At 35.2% G+C, this 24,900-nt stretch overlaps 1 protein-coding gene across 1 annotated transcript in view; it reads left to right on the top strand.

Annotated features, from left to right (window-relative positions):
• Positions 1-10,746, top strand: part of LOC121427538 (lysophospholipid acyltransferase 5-like) — a 30,798-nt gene extending 20,052 nt beyond the window's left edge. Inside the window, exons 6-12 of the mRNA XM_041623983.1 lie at positions 658-840; positions 3,596-3,682; positions 5,859-6,025; positions 6,463-6,610; positions 7,729-7,887; positions 8,289-8,401; positions 10,586-10,746. Coding sequence (XP_041479917.1) covers positions 658-840; positions 3,596-3,682; positions 5,859-6,025; positions 6,463-6,610; positions 7,729-7,887; positions 8,289-8,401; positions 10,586-10,610 — 882 coding nt within the window. The 3' untranslated portion in view covers positions 10,611-10,746. The remainder of the gene's footprint in view (positions 1-657; positions 841-3,595; positions 3,683-5,858; positions 6,026-6,462; positions 6,611-7,728; positions 7,888-8,288; positions 8,402-10,585) is intronic.
• Positions 10,747-24,900: the final 14,154 nt, after the last annotated feature.

Genomic DNA, 24,900 nt, shown 5'->3' with positions numbered 1-24,900 from the left:
GCTTGTAGTTTATGTGGTAAAGAATGTGCATGCCAAAGTTTGGTACAATCACACGAATGGTGGCAGAGATCAGTAGGGGGGGGCATCGTCCTCAATCACACGAATGGTGGCAGAGATCAGTAGGGGGGGGGCATCGTCCTCAATCACACGAATGGTGGCAGAGATCAGTAGGGGGGGGGCATCGTCCTCAATCACACGAATGGTGGCAGAGATCAGTAGGGGGGGGGCATCGTCCTCAATCACACGAATGGTGGCAGAGATCAGTAGGGGGGGGCATCGTCCTCAATCACACGAATGGTGGCAGAGATCAGTAGGGGGGGGGCATCGTCCTCAATACATCTCAAATAACCCAGTCCTATTAGGGTTTTAAAATAATGTATCTATTAACAGTAAATGTGAAAAGGAATTTTGTTGGCCTGCCATTCATTTGTTGAAGATCCGCTTTTTTCCTTGATATAATTTTGCATATTTAGGATAAATTGTAATTGATTTTGAAGTAAATATTATAAATGATTGAAAAATCAAATTGTAATAAATTTCGGGATTGATATAATATGATTTTTTTTGTACTTTGTTGGCATGGTAATTGTGTTCTCATACATTGCTAACTATTATTGATACTTCTAGTGTACGACATTGTTTTTTGTACTTTCCCAGTATCCTTTACGTCAATACCGTGACTACATGGATGGTAAACTACTTGATAATGAAAGTGGCAAGCCTTCAGACACTCTTCAACCTGCTATGAGAATCTTAACAATCGGCATGATTTACTTCATCATTGAAATCTTACTTGTACCATCATTTCCTGCTACTTATCTCGTCACTGAAGAATTTGCTGTAGGTTTCTATTTTACTTGGTTTTGAAGTGTGTACCTTTTAACATTTGCTGGAATAATCATGAGATACTATTTTCTTTGATGTAATGCCATTTGTGCCACAATGAATGAATCCAGGGTCCAAGTTGTGTCACAATGAATGAATCCAGGATCCAAGTTGTGTAACAATGAATGAATCCAGGGTCCAAGTTGTGTCACAATGAATGAATCCAGGGTCCAAGTTGTGTCACAATGAATGAATTCAGGGTCCAAGTTGTGTCACAATGAATGAATTCAGGGTCCAAGTTGCATCATAATGAATGAATCCATGGTCCAATTTGCATCACAATGAATGAATCCAGGGTCCAAGTTGTGCCACAATGAATGAATCCAGGGTCCAAGTTATGCCACAATGAATGAATCCAGGGTCCAAGTTGTGTCACAATGTATGAATCCAGGGTCCAAGTTGTGCCACAATGAATGAATCCAGGGTCCAAGTTGTGTCACAATGAATGAATCCAGGGTCCAAGTTGCATCACAATGAATGAATCCAGGGTCCAAGTTGCATCACAATGAATGAATCCAGGGTCCAAGTTGTGTCACAATGAATGAATCCAGGGTCCAAGTTGTGTCACAATGAATGAATCCATGGTCCAATTTGCATCACAATGAATGAATCCAGGGTCCAAGTTGTGCCACAATGAATGAATCCAGGGTCCAAGTTGTGTCACAATGAATGAATCCAGGGTCCAAGTTGTGTCACAATGAATGAATCCAGGGTCCAAGTTGCATCACAATGAATGAATCCAGGGTCCAAGTTGTGCCACAATGAATGAATCCAGGGTCCAAGTTGTGTCACAATGAATGAATCCAGGGTCCAAGTTGTGCCACAATGAATGAATCCAGGGTCCAAGTTGCCAGCATTGTCAAACATGTCATTATCCAACAGTACTGGTATACAGATGGGGGGGGGGGGGGGCAACTGCCTAAAACAAAAGTCCCTTAAAATTAAAGGAACAATAGTGAAAATCATTTTAAAAGGAAATAATACCCGTACGCCATGTTATGTCCGATAATTTTTTTGGACTCATTTTGCCACTTTCTGACATTTACCGTAGTGGAATACATGAAACATTGATACTAAATGTATCTACTTAATATATGTACCAATTCTCATGGTAATTTAACACATTAGGTATTTTGTAATTTACAGTCCGACCTCTCTTATCCGGACACGTTGGGACCAGCACCAATCCGGATAAGGGATTTATCCGGATCTGGGAGACCCAATATCAAATACATGCAGCTGTGCTGCTGGCTGCCTCCCCAGGCCACCGGCGGTAGCTACACTATTGTAGTGGGCGTACGGTAAAGACAATATTCACTGCAGAGTCAATTCAAATTATAGGCAGTGTTTTTATGAAAATGAAGTTGATCGATGGCCAACTCTTGGATAATTTACCTGCTAAAATGACTGAGGTATACATCGAGCATACCTTGAAAGAAAGAGAATGACTCGATGAAACCAAGTTTTAACATTAGATCATCGCGGCGGGTATCGCAGCTTCGCAATGTCAGCCATTGTTACACTGACTGTAGGCTAAAACATGATGGATGGCGCTTTCCGTATTGAGGCCTAAAGTTAGCTAGCAAGACTTGTGTTGTTTTTCCCGTGAAGCAAAAAGAGAAACGTGATGAAATGTTTGCGCTGCACCCTGATTTACTGGAAATTATCCTTCCTAAAGTTCTATTGGTGATTTGGGTGAGATAATTTTCATAAAAAATATGTTTGGTGTAGGGTGACTATGTCGGGAAATATATGTAATCAAAGCGAGTTTACGTATAGGATTGAGTTTAGATTAAAAGCTCATTTCCTCACGTACCGGTACTAGATTAAATAAAAAAAAACATCTCGGCAAGTGTGCGTTCGGATAATAGATCCGGATAAGGGGAGGCCGGATAAGAGAGGTCGGACTGTACTACAAGTTTTCTAGGATAACGGCTTCATGGACATGTGGATTCATTCATTGCAGTCATGCTATTAATTTTTGGCACATTTAATCTTACATGTACATCACAGCATAGAATACCTCCTGGTTTATCAAGATTAAATACATGCCATATGAAAATAGAATAGAATTATTTAAGAGAAGATACTCTTTCATGACATTAAGAATAATTTTGTGTCCATGACAAGTTTTGACTTGCCTGCATAGTAGAAGCAAGACATAGGCCCTGCTTTTCCAATCACACTGGCATAGTCAACTTTTTAACCAAGGCTTACTTTTTGAAATGCCATATAAAGTATCTTTTTCATGAAACTTGAATATAAGGATGATCAAGTGTCACTGATCATTTGGCATGAGTCTCAGATGAGCAGAAGTAATAGACCAACAGAATCAATGAACATATTTTGGTATTTATATTGACCAGGGTGCTACATAAGCACTTGCCCGGGCAAGTAAAAGTTAGAGTCAGGCAAGTGTTTTGTAGTAAAGACCAAAACTTCTTGCCCATATTGGGCAAGCAAAGTTCTCAAAGTAGAATGACCAAAATTAGGGTCCATTATATGATATTGACCCTAATTTTGGTCATGGCAGACAAGATGAAATCACTTTGGAAAAAAATGCAATAACAAGGTACTAGTAGATCAGTTCATGTCAAAAGAGAGAAAAAGGTCATTGGTTTATAAAACCACAAAACTTGTTTGAAAACGGATGCAAAAAACAAGAATATATAATGATCTTTCACTTCTTTTTTTTTCATTCTCCTTTTAGCAATCATCATTCCTGTACAAGCTCTTCTACATTTGTCTATTTGGAAGGTTCACCATCAACAAATATGTGACATTCTGGTTGATTTCTGTAAGATTTTAGTAATCATTGTTTTCAATTAATAAGCCTGTCTAAGCTTTGGAAAAACATTCCAATATACCAAAATAATAAACATATATGTTGCCATACAATATGACATGAACATTTTGTATTTGATTTATAATGATTTGTGAACATGGCAGCATTGTTAAACGAGAGGTAGTAGATAGGTTAAAGAATCCGTTAGGATTTATGTCTGTACCTACATGTAGGAAATCTTTCCCCATGATATACATTCACTAAAGATATTTACGCTATTGTGCCCCCCTTAAGATCTTGGACGCAAATCACGCTATTGCAGTGGAATGGTAATTTTGAGTGAAAATATGTTTTAAGGCATTCTTAACTATTGTATTTGAAAAAATTCTGGTAAAAAAATCAATTTCTTATTTATGTTGTAGTTTTTTGTCTCACCTGCAAAGCAGAGTGAGACTTTGTAGGCGCCGCTTTTGTGACGGCGGTGGTTGCGTCAACACCAAATCTTAACCGAAGGTTAAGTTTTCGAAATGAGAGCATAACTTAGAAAGTATATAGACCTAATTCATGAAACTTGGCCATAAGGTTAATGAAGTATCACTGAACTTCCTGCCAGAATTTCGGGTCACATGACCAAGGTCAAAGGTCATTTAGGGTCAATGAACTTTGGCTGAGTTGGGGGTATCTGTTGAGTTACCATCATAACTTTAAAAGTTTATGGATCTGATTCATGAAACTTGGACAGAAGAGTAATCAATTGTCGCTGAACATCCTGTGCGAGTTTCAGGTCACATGATCAAGGTGAAAGGTCATTTAAGGTCATTGAACTTTGGCCATTTTGGAGGTAATTATTAGATTGCTGTCATAACTTTCAAAGTTTATAGATATTGTTTATAAAACGTGGATATAGGGGTAATCAAGTATCACTGACAAGTCTTAGGTTGCATGATCAAGGTCAAATGTCATTTATTGTCAATGAACGTAATATTGTATCATTATATGAATGGTGTTTTTTGTGAATTATTTTATAGTAGTTTTCAAAATCAGCACTGCTGCTACATTGAATCCCGCGATGCAGGTGAGACTGCCAGAGGCACTCCACTTATTTTATTAAATTTCTTACATAATTCTTTGCTTTTATATTTGTCTCACCTGAAAGCTTGTCAAAGACCTACATGTACATGTGTACACTGTAATTGATTTTCCTGTTAGTCTGTTCCAAAATCTTAATTTTTTTCAAGTTTTTGTTTTACTTGCTTCTATTTTTGCATCAGTTATGTTAAATTTTGGTGTAAAGATCCTTAGGTTTTATCACAGATTTGTCCATGAGAATGATTCTGTCAAATGTCAAAAGGTCAAATGATATAAGGTCATGGTCATCCTTTTTTACATTTTTGTTTAACTTGCTCTCATTTTATTATTTCTGCATCAATTTTGTTCACACTTGGTACATTTTATCCTTTGATAATACAACATGAGTTTCAATGAGGATGATGGGGTCAAAGGTCTTTAGGAATCAAACAATCATATTGCATATTTTATTGATCATGGAATCAGGCAAGACTCATGGTTTGCAAAACCAGCTTATTATCATGGTTTCATATGCCCGTCCTAGACATGACGTATTATGGTATAACGCTCGATGTCCTTCCGTCTGTCCGTTAACTTTTCCTGGTAAATGCGATAACTTCATTTTGATTTAACCTAGGCTCATATAATTTGGTGTGTATGATACTAGCAGGGATCCCAGGAAGCCTAGTGATTTTGAGGTCAAAGGTCAAGGTCACACTGACATATTTTCATCTTACCCTCCAGCAGTCCTTGTAAACGCGTTACCTTCAGTTTAACTTAACCTAGGCTCACGATTTGGTATGTATGATACTAGCATAGATCTCCACGAGTTGAGGTCAGAAAGTCAAAGGTGAAGTCGCCACCTTCCACTTTTCTTGCTTGACCAATAACTCCATTTCGCATTACAGGCGGACGTATTATGTGCTCACCTTAGAGACACAACTTGTTCAGCTTAGATTTCAGGATTTAAAAAATATCAGTTTATGTTACAATTCCAAATCTAAATCTACAATGATAGTGGCATTTAACCTTGGTTTGATAGACTTTTCCATGATATTGGTGTGTACTGTAGCTACATTGATTTATCTTATAACAAATCTCTACATTTTGTTTATTGTAGGAAGGTGTATGTATCTTGAGTGGCATTGCATATTCAGGTAAGGACAAGGAAGGAAAGGCAAAGTGGACAGCTTGCTCAGGGATTAAACCTCTAGCATTTGAGACTGCTTTGAGTGTTAGAGACATGGTAGCAACATTCAACATTTCTACTAATACATGGCTAGCGAGGTAAGTCAATACATGTTATCTTATATCATTCATTTATATTTAATTGTATTACACGAGGTAGTTTTTCTTATCAAATTCAAATCTGTATCTCATTTTCCAACGGCTACTTAATAATGTCGGATAAATAAGGCATAAAGCCTATTTTAAGTTTTGGTAACTGCAATAAAGGTGTACACTGCGTATCATTGTTCCAGAGAGATGTTTCACAAAGATTTAAATGTGACTTAATGTACGTACTTCAGATCAGAGGACAAGCGCTACCGCATACTAATCAAATAGATTGCGCGTTGCATATTAAATGCACTTGGGCATTTAAGAATGACTCTGAGTCCCTTTGTGAAACACCCCCTGGTCATCCCTTGAATGTTGTGTCAAAGAGAATTCTAATAAGATGCTTTATATTATCCTATTATTTCCTTGTTTACTTTGCTTTATAGGTATGTCTACAAGAGGTTGAAGTTTCTAGGAAATCGCTATATCTCCCAGATAGTGTCTCTCCTATTTTTAGCAGCATGGCATGGCCTACACATTGGTTACTACAATAATTTCATCCTTGAGTTTTTCATTGTCATGTTTGATGTTCAGGTGGGTACATCAGTAAAACAAATTGTCATATTTCTGTGTCAAAAGGGGAATGCAAGTCCTGAACAACGAGGAAATAAAATATGTACATGCAGTTTGCAAAAGTCGTTTTTATTTACAGATAATAATCAAAATCATAATTTTCTTGGGCAAATGAAAGTTTTGGTAGTACCACATTCTATTGTACTAACTCAGTTAATTCATGCATTATGAATGTTGTGATGGGTTCCAAATGAAAGAAGAGAAGCATATCTTTCCTTTCATCTCAAGCAAACTTATTACCATGCTAGCAACAACTTAAACTGAAGTACAGTTATGATTTATTCTGGGATGCCCTGTAATTAATAATAATTATACTTGCTAATATAGCACTTAATACTTACTTTGTCAGAAGTCTCTAAGCGCTCTACAGTATATGCATCATAATTATAATAGAGTCAACAGACTAATGTCATTTGCAGTGTAACAGACTAATGTCATTTTGTATCAAAAGAATTTACTACTTGACATTCATTTTTACATGCAGTCTTTTGTTTGCCTTGTTGTACAAATGATTATCCCCCCACAGTAATTAAGAAAAGAATTTAAACATTAGATACTCACAAGGACATGTCTTCTTTTATTGACATCCAGTCTGAAAATGCCGACTAGTTTTCACATAACATTATACCTGTACTTATTAACATAGTGGGGTGCCAACAAAATTTGAAAGCGGTATATAATCATGAAGCCTATTGATGTTGAGGTCCAAAGGTCAAGTTGCCACCTTCCACTTTTCTTGCTTGACCAATAACTCAATTTTCCGCGTTACAGGTGGGCGATTCATGTGCTTGCCCTAGCGACACTCTTGTTTTAAAATAATTTTAACGGCAAATGCCTACTAACCAAAATTTCAGACAGTAAGTCCTGTACATGTATGGAATGAATTATTGTACTGTTTAACTGTTTATTTAATCTGCATTGTTATTGCACATGTTGAGAGAAATGTTATGAAAAGTTATTGAAATAGTATTTTTTTTTACATTTGCCAGGAGTGTATTCAAATTCTGAAAACCTATCTCAATGTGCATTGGGTATGCTATACAATATATATGTACCTTTTTTTTATTTTATTTTAACAGGCTACAGAGCTATTTACCAAAGTGCCTATTCTCAACAATATTTCTCAACATCGACTGATGTCTCTTGTCAAATTGGTGGTATTGAAATTCTGTATGCTTCTCTTCATGGGATATCCACTTGTTAGCTTTGTCTTACTTAAATGGTCAAAAATACATTTGGTAAGTCTGTACTTTATAATTACCATTATACTTTTAGTAATGTCTGTTTTAGTACTTTGTGAACCTAACTTTAGTAATTATTATTTTTAATGAATTAATTATTATTTTGTTGAGGATTATTTATATTTTGTATGTGTTTGTCTTTGTTCTATTTAGTATCTCTTCCTCATCCCTTCTATACTTGGCTGGAACTGCTAAAATCTATCAGATCTTTAATACCAGTCTACACTCAAAGTCTGTTTTGTTCATTTTTTTAACAGTGCATTATTGTAACTTTGTATTGTTGCTTCTTGCCATTATGCAATTTTTTTTCTCCATATTTTGCATGGTTAAAATTCAGTTTCAATCATGATACTGCATAGTTTTCCTGTGTTTGATGTAATCATGATTATCATTAATAGGTTTACAAGGAAGTCTACTACATTGGACATATCTTCTTTGTGATTCTCTGGCCAATATTCTCTTTTGGTGTCATCATTCCTTGGTTCAAAACACAGAAGTTAAAATCCAAAGAGTAAGTTATATAAGACTCCTAATCTCATTTAATCTTAATATTAAATTCCTTGTTTCATGCATAATTTTACACACTGAGTGTTAACTGACATGAAGATGATATAGAGTACCAAAGTGATGATGACAACAAATTTTGCATTTCAGCACTTTTGATAATTAGCCCTATTGAAGTCAATGTATTCATGAGGTCATATCTCAGACCCCCATGAGCAGATTCGCACCAGATTTTGGTATTACATCATACTCTACCCAAATATGGTATAAGTAAATGCTGAAATGCAATATTGGAAAATTGATGACGTCAAATTTCGGTACTCTGACATTAAAACTTCAATGGATAGTCGATCTTAGGTTCATGATATATCACAATATTTGAGTTTTAATATGGAAGCATTGTGATTTAGCAGTTTGGACTCTCACCAAGTAGTCAGTGTTCGAATCCCAACACAGTCTAGCATTCTTTGGCAAGGCATAAATACACACTTTGCCACTTTCGTCCCAGGTGTTTAATGTATACCCAGTAGTATGTGAAAGCCTATGTAGTATGCTTAGCATTTGAGTCTTGAAACTCTTGTAAGAGTCTTATCCAGGGAGTGGAAACAGGGCATAAATAGTGTGTGGGCATGCCTGGATCCTATGACCTGGGTTATAATGATAGGAATATTAATTGTTTAGAAACAAAGTGTATTAAGCGTTGAAGAAATGTTATCAGTTTTTTATCAGTAATTCAAATGAGATATCTGCCTCAGATAGCTATAAAACATACATGTATACATGTACATTATTGCAATTATTCCAATCCAAATCACCAAAGTCCTAGGAGAAAGGGTTGTAAAGATTCTATCTCTTCTCAATCATTTTATTCCCCCATTTCCCTTCTGTAAGTCCTAGCTTACAGAAGGTGTGGAACTTGAATATTAACTGACAATATTAACTGACAATATTCACCAAGTCATATGAAACTTTTCGCACAGGAACTCATTATGATGTGATTTTTCCGCCAAATGGAGATGTATTGTTATTAAATTAGTCTCATTTGAAAGATGAGTATAAGCTGTAGTAGGGTAAACAGTATCAGCTTTTATGCGTATCAATTCGCGATGCTGCACTTGATATAACAAATAAAACAAGGGTCAAAATAGAGGGGTTCTAGTTGTGGTCCACATTACATGTGACTCTATGGGGTTGTTAAACATGCATAACTTTGGTTTTCAAGGGGGTAAGACCTTTGATTTTGATTTGATTTTGGATAGCAATACACCTCTATACACACCATAGAATCATGAATTAATTTTGATTAATTAGAAATTTAAAGTCAAAACCAATCATCAAATGCAAGTTTTAAATATTTGAATACTACATACATTTGCATGTCAAAATGATCTTGATAAAATGAAATATGGTTGTTTGAAATAAAGTATATCGGGGTCCTAAAAATCAAACATTTCAGTCATAACAGGTCACCCTACCTCATTTTTATGCCGTTTTTGGAACCTCATGAAATTTCCTTTCAGAAATAAATAATACTTTTGTATGGATAGGGACATTTTTAAAGTTGTGACATTTTAATACCGAGAGGTGTGCTATCATTAGATTTGGGTGACGTTACACCAATGTTCATAACGCATGGCCACATATATTATGATTTTTGTGACTATTAAAACCCAAATGGGCTACCAATTCTGTGCAAATCAATATTGGGGTAATGAATGGGACTAAATTGTTTTTTTAAATCATAACATTAGAGGCTAATGAATTATAAAAAAATAGGAATCCTGCTTGCATATCCCTTTTCCATTTTTTTATTTCTTCATTTAAGGTTTAAATTTAATATAGGAAAAGTTCAAAATTAATAGTGAAATTCTACAAGATTTGATGCATAAAGATACTATGATTGTAATTTTGACATCCAATAGTAGCTACCATGGTTTCAATCAAACTCACAGACTGTCTGGGAGTTACCATTTGCTAACCATAATTGTATGTTATCTGTAATGGACCCCTACAACCTAGTGTAGATTTTTCATTTATTTTTCTTCAGTGCACCAGTTCTGACAAAATCAAAGCAGGTTTCAATGGAATCGATGGGGAACCAGTGTGTTCAGTATTATTACCAATAAATGAAACAAGTGAGAGGGTTTTCATGCAATTGATTATTCCTCTTTTTTGTTTTCTACCATTCCAGGAAAGAAAATGCAAAGACAAAATGATGAATGAATCGTGGGAGATCCTCAAGATGTACATCTATATTCTTCCCAGCAAATCATTATGGAAGTTAATATAATGATTGGCTGCTTTATAATTTTGTTTTTCATCCTTGAGTGGTGAGAAGGTAGGGTATGGCTAGTATATGAAAGTTGATATGTGAGCTGACACATCAACACATTTCCTATAAGCAAGGTTCCTGGCAAAAAGCTGGGAAACATTGCTTTAGTTTTCGGGTTGTCCATCCATTTTTTTTTCAAGTTGTTTACTAAATAAACATGTGATATATCAATCTGTAACATGGTCCATGTATTCCAATTTAAAGTACAGTGTACAAAAATATGTGATGGACAATGATTTAATGGGTCAGGTGACTTAGGTCAAAGGGGACAAGTTCAATGTGTACATTTGATATACAAAAAATGCACGTAAGCGCGTGCATGCGGGGCCAAATAATGAATGTGTATAATATTACATGTATAATAATAATAGTGTAATATTTTAACCAGGGTAGCTACTACAGTTGCATAAACTGTTTTATACAAGTTGCAAGAATGTTTTGTAATCTGATCCAAATCGGATCACATGATATTCAGCAAATTGCTCTATTGTATCCAAAATGCACTATCCTGCACTCTGACGTCAGAGTGCAGGATAGTGCGAGTTCTGGAATCATATCTAAAATTTCGATCAAATATAGCAATCGGGGCAACTCAGTAACATGGGTGAGGGGGGGAGCTCACATAAAACAAACAATACACGCATTCTGGTTCAAATCCCAGCCATGGCGTAGTTTCCTTCAGCAAGAAATTAATCCACACTGTGCTGCACCCAACCCAGGTGAGGTGAATGGGTACCTGGCAAGAATTTCTTCCTTGAAATGCCGAGCACGTAAAATTTACATTTACTCTTTTCTATGATACCAATATAATCAATTTTACTCAAAGAGAAAGTGGTAAAATTCTTTGAAAAATAAAGTCTCACAATTCACGAGATTTTGCAGGGACAGGAAGTCTGCCACGAGAGGACTTGGATAAATCTTGCTCATTTGTTCATTAACATGGGGGCTTGCAGACTGACTGTATAGACACATACATGTACCCTTGTGCATAAGCATTATGGCTAGGAAATTGTAATGAATGTAAGTCAGTTTGGTATAAAAACTTTTCTGACATTGTCATCAAGAAGAAAATTTTGTAATTACAATTAATTGTTGCAGGTTACTGCTTGACCTTCCAGCAGTGTTCAGGTGGCACTAATATGTTGCTCAAAGATTTGTGTCTCATGTACATAGAAGAAATGATAAATAGCCTTTACAATAGTGGTCTTGGTTGTTTTGTCAACATCAAATCTTCACCAGAGTTAAGTGTTTGAAAAGTCATAATACATGTAATTTTGAAATTTTAAGGATTTTAAATCACTTTTATTACAGTAAAATGTGATTACTTGTTGATACTCAGGAATTGTACATGTATATATGTTGAATGAATGTTCTTTTTTTATTAAATAGACTTCTTTATGAAAATTTAGTTGTGTTGTGTTATATTCACCATTTTTGTTAAAGATGATGATTTAAATCCCTATATAGGATTCCAATGAAAGAAAGGTTTTACCACAGAGGTACAAGAGTGTTTCAAGTTGTTTATTAATCTTCCTTTGATTGGTATTAATTTATGAAGGAATGTATTAGGGTTATTTTCATGTTTAACATTGATTGCATATTGTTCATTGCATTGCTATTTTAGAAAGTGCAATGACAATATTTAAAAGAATAAGAATTCAGAAATGACAAAATATACTGGATTTGAATGGATTGTGTCTCTGAATTTTGTTTTTCAAACAAAGGGTTGTGTGTTTGAATTCCAGAAATATAAGTGATGTAAGTTTCATTATTATTCATTAAATAATCTCACAATAAGGAAAGTTTGGTTTCCCTGTGAACATCTAATACAAACTATTGAGGGAAATGGTACAAACTATGGAAAGAGATATCAGTATAAAATCAAATAGTGTGCTAATATTGGAAGTCCTCTTGTCTCTAATCATGTTTAGAATTTCTAGATTTGAAGGGGAAAAAATAGGTGTGAGTTAGACAATCCATTGCAATGTGGTTTTATTGTCATAGCATGTGATGTGAATAACTAAAGAGTTGTCAATACCAAAATCAGAATTCCAGTCTATATCAAGCTTCTCTTTAAGAATAAAGGCAAATCTAGTTCCAGATCATAATTATGTCATCATTGGACTCCCACCACAAGGTATGCCTATTATTATTTCGAACTTCAAAATAAAATAATTGTACTTTTTGAAACCTTCATGTTTAATGCAGAATGTCATGCAGGGTTTAAATGAAGAGTTGAATTAGACAAATCTAAAATGTCTCAAAGTAAATATATCTATGGAAAGCACTTGTAATTGTGCCGTGTAACATCAGTTACCGTGAAAATGCCCATATGCAGAATATTTCTTTAGGGCAGATATACTTGAAATGTTCAAAAATTCAGAAAAGCAAGGGACCAAAAACGATCAGCTAATTTTCAGGAGGTATTTAAAGTATTTAAATTGATTGATTTAAAGTATTTAAATTATTTGGAATTTTATGAAAATAGAAAAAAAAATGGTTCAGAAATTTCCATATACATGTACATGCAGATAACTGTATTTTTTATTGCGTTTTTTTTCTGGACATGCTAAGTGAGTTGATTGTACATGAACTATAAGTACAAAATTTGTATTTATTAATGAAATTAAATAAATTCATATAAAATATATGAAGTACATTAAAGATAAATGAATGTAGTTGGAGTAAACACTAATTTCATGAGAAAGTCTGTTAAACCAAGATGAAATCTAAGTTGAAAAATGATACACTAACAATCACCAACATAGACAAAGAACAGTGTGCTTGGAAATGTTTTGCTAATTTCACAGCAATTAACACAATTTCTTCCATAATCATTTGGCACATATTTTTTGATATATGCAGACAGACACTGGTGGCAATTTGATTGCACACCATATGAGTTCATTATGAAATCCTTAGCGCATTACTGGCATTTATCTTTAAAAAGGAGAAGCCACCCCCTCCCCCCAAAAAAAAAATGGTTGGAACTGTTTGATGGTAATAAATCTTGTTAACCATGGTTTTGAACTTAACAAGATTTACAGGTGAGCAGGTGTTGAGAAACTCTTTTGATATGCAAGATGCAAAGTAATGTACAAATAACAAGGATTAAGAATAAGCATTGTGTTGAAACATTTGGAAGTTCTCTTTTGCTGTTGATCTGTACAATGTGATTTGCTTTTATTAAATGAATGTTGATTCTTGACACACAATGATGCCTACATTTCTTTATTTTTATAACAGAGCAGCTGTCACTGGATCAAATGTTATGGAACCCAATAAACCTCAATAAATTAGGAATGAATATCTATAAACATTTTTTTTGTGGATAATAGAGTACATGTACAGTCTGTATCAAAATACATTTATACTTTGAAATACTCCTATAAAATAATATTTGTAATATTCTAAATATTTTCTACAAATTTACATCTTGGCATAGGTCCCTTCAAGTGAATGACAATATAATTATCAACAAATCTTTCCACTCGAGTGAGCACCACTTACATCTTGGCATTTAAAAAATTTGTTGAAAAATTATTTGTGTAAAAATAATAATATGGATAAAAGTAGACATTAATCTTAAAGACAAGACCCCTCAGAACAATTATTTTACGGGGGTTGCTGATTTACATGCGAACAAAAATCACTACAAAATGGATATCATTTTGGTTATATATTATATTTCTCCATTTTTGCACACCTTACAGAATTACAGGGTCTTCTGCCTGACGGTGGAGAATACAAAGCATGCAGCACTTTCCCCCCCAAAAAAAAAAAAAATACTGAAGCACCCTTGCTTCCCAGGGCAATGCTTCACTAATGCAGATTTTTTTTTAATGAGCTGGTAGAGGGACCCTTCCCTGGTTAGATATGGAATGTCAGATATATATCCTATCCACTGGTATTAAACATTCCACCCTTCAGTCGTGTAGGAAACACAAGTCTACAGTGCGTCCCCCCCAAAAAAAAAAACTATACACTTTTGAAATGGCTGCCCAATAAAAAATGTAGCTCTTTGGGGAAAAGGACTTAAATGACACCAAATAGTTGGAAAACTATTCATGCTTGAGCGAGCACTGACCACTGAAACAAAGGGTAAAAATTAGGGTGGGCTGGAATTAGCCTTCCAATTTATGTCAGTGTTAGAGAGGCAAATCCTTTCGAACTTGCAAAGTTAAAGGCGTTGTGATAAATTAATGATCAACCGTGACCAGTTTTGGTTGCTTAAGCAAATTTTTTAATTATTAAATTGAACTTTAATGCATGAGTGAACATGAATTACGCTTTTTGGGCATCATTTGGATCTCTTCTTGGGCAACATTTCAACTTTATCATGTGGATCTCAGCAATGTGTTCATGGGAGTCGGGAGAAAAGGGGATGAGATAGAACTTCAGTGGGAGAAGGTTGATGGAATAAGGGTCAACAGAACATTCAGCCCCTGCCCCATCCCTCTTTCCCGCCCTCCCCTCCTGTCGAGACTGATGGCTATTGTCATGTACGCATGAAGTCCAGAGCAGAATGTTGATTTAATGACTAATTCTGAATTGGGGCATCAACCTTTTCCTATCAGTCATTTAATCAACAATACATCAGTAAATCAACTCTTGCAATGTGCAATGTGATCAATCAAACATTCAGTTTTTGTCTCGCCCACCAGAGGTGAAGGCGAGACTTAAGGATCCAAATGTCGTCCGTCCGTCACAAACCTGTAATGACACATAACTCCACAACCATAAGTCGCTTTTCAACCAAACTTGGATGGTGGATGGACTTGGGGGACCTGCATGTTATGCTGCAGTCTGAGGTCACATGATAAGGTCAAGGTCGTTTTCAGGTCAACGTTAAAGTTTACATGCAAGACTCTCTTATGACACCTAACTCTGCAACCGCATGTCATTTTTCAACCAAACTTGGATGTTAGATGGACTTGGGGGACGTGCATGTTATGCTGCAGTCGGAGGTCACATGGTAAGGTCAAAGGTCATTTTCACATCAATGTTAAAGTTTACATGCAAGACTCTTAACTCCGCAACCGTAAGTCGCTTTTCAACCAACTTGGATGGTAGATGGACTTGGGGGACCTGCATGTTATGCTGCAGTCAGAGGTAACATGACAAGGTCAAAGGTCATTTCAGGTCAACGTTAAAGTTTACATGCAAGACCTTAACTCCGCAACCGTAAGTCGCTTTTCAACCAACTTGGATGGTAGATGGACTTTGGGGACCTGCATGTTATGCTGTCTGAGGTCATATGTTAAGGCCAAAGGTCATTTTCAGGTCAACACTAAAGTTTACGTGCAAGGCTCTTATGACAAGTGTTATTCCATCCCAGTCATTTCACAATGAAGTTTCGATATAATCCTCTTGCGTGCTCTCACAAATCATATTTCTGGTTATTTTCTAGCGTGGGCGAGACACAAAATTGCTTTTGCCTTGTTTTCAGTATATTACTTCATTAATCATCATAATCATAAAATTTCTTGGTAATCATTCAATAAAAAAACTGACCATCAGCCACCGGTCACTTGGCCGTTAAGTTTTGAATAGGTTACAATATTAAAAGGAAGTGAGACAGAGAGGGCAGGAAAATGGAGGTGGAGAGAGGAAGGTACATATGACTTTTAATTTGTAAAAGGACAAAAAGAAGAGGAATGCCCAGTTTTCGCCCTCTTGATTGTAACAGCTACCATCACATTACTCTGACTCTCACGAACACACTTTTGAGGTCCACAAGATGAATATGCTACACTAAAATTAACTTAAATCATTCATGCATTACATTTCAATTTAGTAACTCATGAAATCTCCCTAAGAAACAATAACTTATCTCACTCATAAATAGCATGACACCCTTAGCTTTGTAAGTTGCAAAAGACTAACCACTCAAAAAAAAAAACTGTAAGGCTATTCCTGCCCAGCCTAGCCAAGCTTAGTCTCTCAGGAGGAGAAGTGGGGGGAGGGGGTAGAGATGGAGGGAGGGGTTGCTAAATGTTCTGTTGACCTTTATCCCATCAACGAACTTCACCTACATGTACCTAAGCCATATTACCCCCTCTTCTCCTGACTGTCATGAACACATTGTTGAGATCCACATGATAAAGACAAAATGCGTGCACTAAAAATTGCAATTCATGATCACTCGTGCATTAAATTTCAATTTAATAACACATTAAATTTTCACAAAAAACAAACTGATCACATCTGATCTTTAATTCACCAAAGAACCCTCGACTTTGCAAGTACCAAACAAAAAAACCTGAAAGAAACTGGAAGGCTAATTCCGGCCCACCCTAATTTTCATACCCTTTGTTTCAGTGGGCAGTGCTCGCTTAAGCATGAATAGTTTTCCAACTTTTTGGTGTCATTTGAAAGTTGACTTTATTGGCTTTCCATATCTATACATGTAAGTCTTTTCCCCTAAAGTGCTAAATTTTTTATTTGGCAGCCATTTCAAAAGTGTAGTTTTTTGGGGACGCACTGTATAGGAAATGTTCTATGTGCATATGATACCTGCTGCTACTGCACATTTTGGTAAATTACCAAAATGTGCCGTTACTATGTTATGGCACACTTTGGTAATTACCAAAATGTGCAGTTGCCAAAGTGTACCGCCTACAACACATTTTGGTAAATTTACCAAAATGTGCACGACATTGACGGCACATTGGGTAATTTGGTGTGGGTGTTGAGAGTGTGAAAAGGCTCCAGAACTTAGCTGGGTTCAGAGGAACGATCGTGTTATCATGTTAGCCTATGACGTTACGCCTCTGCGCTACGCTGCTGATCATCTCAACTTTATGCGAGAACTTCTCAATGACAAAAGTGAAATTGGGGAAAAATTAGAGTAAAATTTCATCATAAAGAATCTAAATGCTTACTTGTAGAATCCATATTTATTGTCAATTAAATTGCACTCATCCTAATTTTTCAGGGATTTTCATCTTGTTCGCTGCCTGTTCATGGGCTTCAAATCACCAACACCGTACTTGAAATCACAATTTTCCCCAATCCCTGAGGTTTGGTGAATGGGGAAATAACACATGGATTGTCAATACCAGCTGTGATACTCGGTTCAGCAGATGACATTTAACACCAGTGCTCAAAGTTGAACTGCTGGAAATACGTAATATTTTCTGGGGTCAATCCAACACCAGCTGTATTAAAGGTCAAGTCCACCCCAGAAAATTGTTGATTATAAACAATAGAGAAAAATCAAACAAACATAACGCTGTAAATTTCATCGAAATCAGATTTAAATTAGAAAGTTATGACATTTTTAAGTTTCGCTTTTTTTTCACAAAACAGTTAAATGCACAACTCAGCGATATGCAAATGAGAGAATCAATGATGTCCATCTCTCACTATTTCTTTTGTTTTTTATTGTTCGAATAATACAATATTTCAAGTTTTACAGATTTGAAAATAAGGACCAACTTAACCATAAACTGTTAAACTAATAGTAATTCCACGTGTTCAGGGAGTAATAAAACTTTGTTTCACTTGACAAGGAAGAGAACATTAGAATATTTCATATGATAAAATACAAAAGAAATAGTGAGTGCGTGACGTCATCAGTCTGCCAATTTGCATACTGACCAGGATGTGCATATAACTGTTTTGTGAAATTAAGCGAAACTTTTTTATTTTACGTCCAATTTTGATGAAATTTTCAGTGTTTTGCTTGTTGGATTTTTCTCCCTTTTTTCAAATCAATTTTTTGTTGGGGTGGACTTGTCCTTTAAGTACAGTGTTGTGGTTGGGGTTGTCACAAACCAACAAGATTTCAACACATTCCCCTACAGACAAGTGAGCCAATAATCCCAGAAGTTACCCAAGTCTGAATTGGACCAAGTGGGTATTGGATGAACTGTCAATTGGACCAACTGGAAATGAAGTTTGAAGAACTGGCTATTGGATGAAATGGCTATAAGAATAACCGTCTATTAAAGGGATGTTCCGGGCTGAAGATATTTATATCTCAATAAATAGAGTAAAATTCGATCAAAATCGGATTACAAATAACAAAGATATTGAATTACAATGATTTGCATTATTCCTGTGAATGAGTCAGTAGGCAAGTCTTTGTTCATTAGATGGGCTGATGATGATCCCCACTTGCTCTTTTCTATTTTATCATATGAAATCAGGTTTATTCAAATTTTTTCTATAGTCAAGAACTAAAACAATCAGATTGACAACTGATTAATTGCATTAGTTATTTATTGATGCAACATATTTCATCATAATGGAGACGCATCATTTTTTTTTAATACACATTCATGAAAAATGAAACAAATATGATTTCATGTAATAACATAAGAAAAAGGAAAATGGGGATGTGACATCATCAGCCCACCTAATGAATATTCATGAAGATATGCCTAGAACTGTTTCACCGGAATAAAGCAAATCTTTAAATTCAATAAATTCTTTCCTTGTTATCCAAATTTGATGAAATTTTCAGCTTTTGGCTCTGTGAATTTTTATGAATTTCAGCTGTTTGCTCTGAATTTTGCTATATATATTCAGTACCTCTCTAAATGAAGTGACATTAAGACAAAATGGCTCTTAGAGGAAGCGGGTATTGGCCGACATTGATCTTAGACAAAGTGGCTTTGCGAAAAGAGACTCTTAAAAGTGGCTATTGGACAATTTGGCTCTTGGGCTAACTGGCCGTCGGATGAAATGATTATTGAAAGAAATGATATTGGACCAAATTGGATTAGACATTGTCATTGGATGTAGGGGCAAATCACCCACACACATGCACACAGACAAATACCCCTGACATTGTCTCCAGCCCAATATCATAATCATCAATCGTTACTCCACTATAACCATCAAATGTAGTTATGAAGTTGTAACCAAAACGTGCAGGCACATCACATTATAACTGCACATTTTGGTTTTTAGCTCATCCGGCAAGGGCAATATGAGCTTATGCCGTGGCGTCCGTCCACAATTTCAAAATGCTACTACTTCGCCATTTCAAGTCCGATTTCAATTCTGTTTGCTTTATTTGATAGCACTAGGTGGGGGATTCAAAAGTTCTACACATAATTTTGAAATTCATTAAATATGCTAATTTATGCGCATTTTTCAAAATTCACAAAAAATGCTTCTTTATTTGTTGACCGATTTTGAATTTTTTTCTTCCATCTGGTAGAGCTTCATGAGGTTCACCAAACTTCTACACAGAATTTTGAAATTTTGACCAGAACAATTTTTATGCTAATTTATGCGAAATTGATTTATGCAAATTTTGAAAAATTCACATAAAATGCTTCTTCTTTATTTGTTGACCGAATTTGATTTTATTTCTTCCATCTGGTGGAATTTCATGAGGTCCACCAATCTTCTACAAAGAATTTTGAAATTTTACTAGAACAAGTTTTATGCCAATTTATGCGAAATTAATTTATGCATGTTTTTAAAAATTCACATAGAATGCTTCTTTTTCTTTATTTGTGGAACGATTTTTTTTTCTTCAACCTGTAGAGCTTCATGAGGTTCACCAATCATCTACACAGAATTTTGATTAGAACAATTTTTATGCTAATTTATGCATATTTAGCGAAAATTCACATAAAACGCTTCTTTATTTGTTGACCGATTTTGATTTTTTTTTCTTCCATCTGGAAGAGCTTCATGAGGTTCACCAATCTTCTACACAGAATTTTGAAATTTTGATTAGAACAATTTTTATGCTAATTTATGCGAAATCATTTTATGCATATATTTAAAAAAATTAACATAAAATGCTTCTTCTTCATGTTGACCGATTTGATTTTTTTTCTTCCATCTGGTAGAGCTTCATGAGGTTCACCAATCTTCTTCACAAAATTTGGAAATTTCGACTAGAACAATTTTTAATGGGAAATTAATTTATTCATATTTTAAAAAATTCACATAAAATGCTTTTTCTTCTTTGTTGACCGATTTTTACTTTTTTTCTTCTTCCATTTTGTAGAACTTTATGAGGTTCACCAAACTTCTACACAGAATTACAAAGAAATGTTTTTTCTTCTTCATTTGTAGATCAATTTCAATTTTGTTTGATTTATGTAATAGCTCGAGGTGGTGATACAAAATTTCAACATAGAATTTTGAAACTCATTAAATATGCCAATTTATTCATATATTTTCAAAACTCACAAAAATTAGTTATTTATTTGTTGATTGACTTTGGTTATTTTTGTTCCATCTGAGAGCTACATTAGGTTCACCAAGGTTCTACAGATTTAAGAAACTTGACTAGATAATTATTAATACTTAATTCATATGAAATTTATTCATAGATCACAAAAAAATGCTTCTATGTCATTTCTTCATCAATTTCAATTTTATATCCTCAATTTATGTCACCAATATAATTCACTACAGTGTCAACTGGGCTGAAATTAAAATTGTGTTCAATTTTGTTGCGAGATGCCGGATGAGCTCCACATCATTGATGTGCTAGTTAAAAAATCCTGTCAGGCTTATGCCCGGTTGACACTTGCCCGCATTGCCCTGAATTGATGCGTGCCAGTGCAAGACACTTTATGGCACGACTTGCTATATCAGTTCACACATTGTCACGACACGTTAACATGTTTGCTCATAGTTCGCGCGTAGTTCATGCAGTGTTTACGCACTGTCCCAATGTGCGTTCAGCAAATATTCTTGACACCCTATTCTGTGACGTATCTAGCTCAAATTTAAATATTTAAATGTTTTGGTGTTGACACCCTCTACGTTCGTTTATAAGGACAACTTACACTGATCACGTGGTCTGCACTCACAATTTGCGCATATCATTCGCAAACTATGCATGAAGTATGCTCAGCCTATGCGCAAAGTATGCGTGACCCTGTCATGAACTGCATGCCACTACCCCGGGGGTGTGCCTACTATTTTTTGTGGCATGAAATTTCTATTTTGATGCCACGCAGTGGCATGACTAGGTTGCACATAGTTCACGAACAGTAAAAGTATTTGTAATGCATGCCATGTTGACAATTTTGGCATGCATTTCATGCACTGCCACCTACCTATCAGCAAGCTGGCACACATAGTTCGCGCATTGGCCCGCATGAGTTGCATGCCCATGCGCAAACTATGCGAGAACCACAATGCGTGAAAGTGTCAACCGAGCCATAAATCTTTACACATAGCAGGCACGTATCCAGCATCAGATATTATATGGGTCCAATTGTATGGGGACAATAGTGACTTTATTACATGTACTTGGGCCCATGCATTTCTTTGTCATATATTTGATGCTGGATATGCTAGTGAACAGCCATGATATGTAATGCTATTATAAAAACAAAGTTTTAGAAATTTGTATGAATAAGCACTATCGTGATTTTCTTTATTCGTTAAAAGTGACACCAAACATGATCATCTTAAACAAAAGCTATTTTTTCTTCTCAGGGAAATCACCTTGGACTTACCCTTTATGGAAGATGGCTGTAGGAAGTACATGTAGTATTGCACATCATCTGCTTGTGCAGTTTAAAGCTATATCAAACTATAAACTTAAGGATGTTCTACAATGTACAATTAATATGAAATCCAAATCATTTTTACCAAATTTTACAGTTTACTTCAGCATCTAAATAGTATGCAATAATAATAAGCATACACAGTTCTGCTAAAAAATCAGTGAACCCTATGACAAAATGCACTCCTTCATGCTGAGTGTTGAATGGAAACGATTGTTAGGTGAACCCAAATGAACTTTATTGAATGTAATATTTCATCACCTGACTTAACAATTTAAAACAACTTGAACACTTTAAATATATTCATTTTCTGATGGGGTTCACTAACTTTTGAGCACCACTGTATCTACAACATTGAGTTTAATCCTCTATTATTCATTTACATCCATGTAGATTTCATCAAATTTTACTGTATAGTTCAGGACAGTAGGATGAACAATTCATTCATATGGCTATTTGTATGCTCTGTAAGGCTAACAGCACCTTCAGTTTTAGAAAAAATTGTGTAAAAGGTGACAAAAACATACCTTACCTCAAAAAAAATGAATTCAGTGAAATTTACCAATGCAACTGCGTAGTTTACGTCATTCTCTACCATTATGCAAATTTTTGTCGTGATCGCGCAATCCGCGGCTGAGATCTTAAGGGGGGGGGGCCATAATGGCCCGGCCCCCCCCCCAGAAATGACAAGAATCAGAATACCCCGGGAGATTTAGGGTTAATCCACAATGAGTTGATTGATGTTACCATGGTAGTTCAATCCATAAACACATTGATTGTTGTTAGATGCTCTTTTTATTCAAATCAACATTTATCTTGAGGTAAGCTCGTCCTATCATTTGTTCATTCATTGTGACGTCAATGCACGTAACGTAAAATACGTGCAGATCATGATTAGCACAATCATAACTGGAACATCCTAAAATGAAATTACTAATGAAAGTTAATTGCAGCAGATAATAATTCAGAGAGATATATAACAGTTACCCTCCTATCAGATACATGTTTACATTAATTAAATGACATATGACAAATTAAAATAATCCAATACTTGAAAATGGTATAAACATACTGTTCATATATGACGATGAATGTGAAGGTCAACAACACTTTAATGCTACAAAGTGTTGTTGACCTCTATGTTCATTGATATATAACAAACTACTGACCTTGAAGCTTAGACCTACATGTAGCAATACAGCTTTATGATACCCCCCTCAATGCTTGTATTCCTATATGGTGGGTATGCCCCTAAACAGTTGTGGAGGATGTCCCCCCCCTCAATGCTTGTATTCCTATATGGTGGGTATGCCCCTTAACAGTTGTGGAGGATGTGAAATGAAAGTGTGATTCTACATAGGAATTAATAGATTGATTATACTAGGTGGTAGGTTATCATTATGTCATAATACAATTTTGGGTGTTGATATTGATTGGTCACATATTTTCTAATTGAGTTTGACAATAATGAGTTCAGTTTCAAATTTCTTTATAAGTGATTTCACACTTGGAAAAATCTACATAAATGGAGAAGCAATACATGCTTAAATTATAATGGTGAATATGACTTGCATCATGCTTTTATTCAACTCTAAGTTAAATAACTTACTTTTCATTTTATTTTGGTGGAGAGAGATTTACTTGATTTTGATAGAATAAATGACAGCCTTGTTTTCTTTAATAAAAGAGAGATTGAGAAAAAGATACACTTTTAATAATATAAAACAAGAAAAGCCAACAGGATGCCCAATGGGTCAATTATGTTATACCTAATTGTCTTCAGCAATTCATGTTTGTACTCATAAACATCTTTTTTTTAAGTTTTGAATTTTGTAAATAAAATCCTTCATTAGGAATGGGGATAAGAACATTATAAATGGTTGAAAGTTGTATAAAGCTATAACCACTATACTATCACATGTATGGATACAGGGGCCACACTGTAATGTCATTATGTATTGAGTTACAACCGCATACATTCCGTAGCTTCGTTATTCCGAAGGTTCGAATATTCCGAAGGTTCATTATTCCGAAGGTTCGTATTTTTGAAGGTTCGTAATTCCGAAGGTTTGTTAATCAGAAAAAGAAATGAGGTTCGTAATTCCGAAGGTTTGTTAGTCCGAAAAATAAATGATTAACTAACCTTATTTCGTTTTCGGATTAACAAACCTTCGGAACATTGAAACTTATTTCAGAGATGCCAAGTTCAAAGACCAGCTATGCATAAGATTTTCTGTTAATCTGAGTGAGATCACAGACATTGTGTACAATGTATATGGGGATAGGCTGTGATAATTGCGTGAGACAGAGATTTGAGGGGATGAACAAGAGTCCAAAATGCTTGAGTCTCAAGCATAATGCATGAGACTTGGTAGCTTTGTTATTTTCAGATTATCAAACCTTCAGAATAACGCCACAAATGTTCGGATTAACGAACCCTTTTACGTTTTCGGATTAACGAACATCGAGGTATAGGCAGTTTACGTGTTTCGGAATAAAGAGCCTTCTGAATTACGAAGTGTAACCGGTTACAACTGCTTTACCATTTGCTCCAATGCACAAAATGACTAAAATGCCATATGTTTTGCTTCAAAAAATATTTTCATTCATGAGTATATAATAAAATATGCTACCTGTGATACATTTCAACTACTGCCCGAATTGAATCGGTACTTATGA

The sequence above is a fragment of the Lytechinus variegatus genome, chromosome 14 (assembly GCF_018143015.1).
Source record: "Lytechinus variegatus isolate NC3 chromosome 14, Lvar_3.0, whole genome shotgun sequence".
In the NCBI taxonomy this organism is placed as follows: Eukaryota; Metazoa; Echinodermata; class Echinoidea; order Temnopleuroida; family Toxopneustidae; genus Lytechinus; species Lytechinus variegatus.
This window is presented reverse-complemented; position numbering and strand designations above follow the sequence as displayed.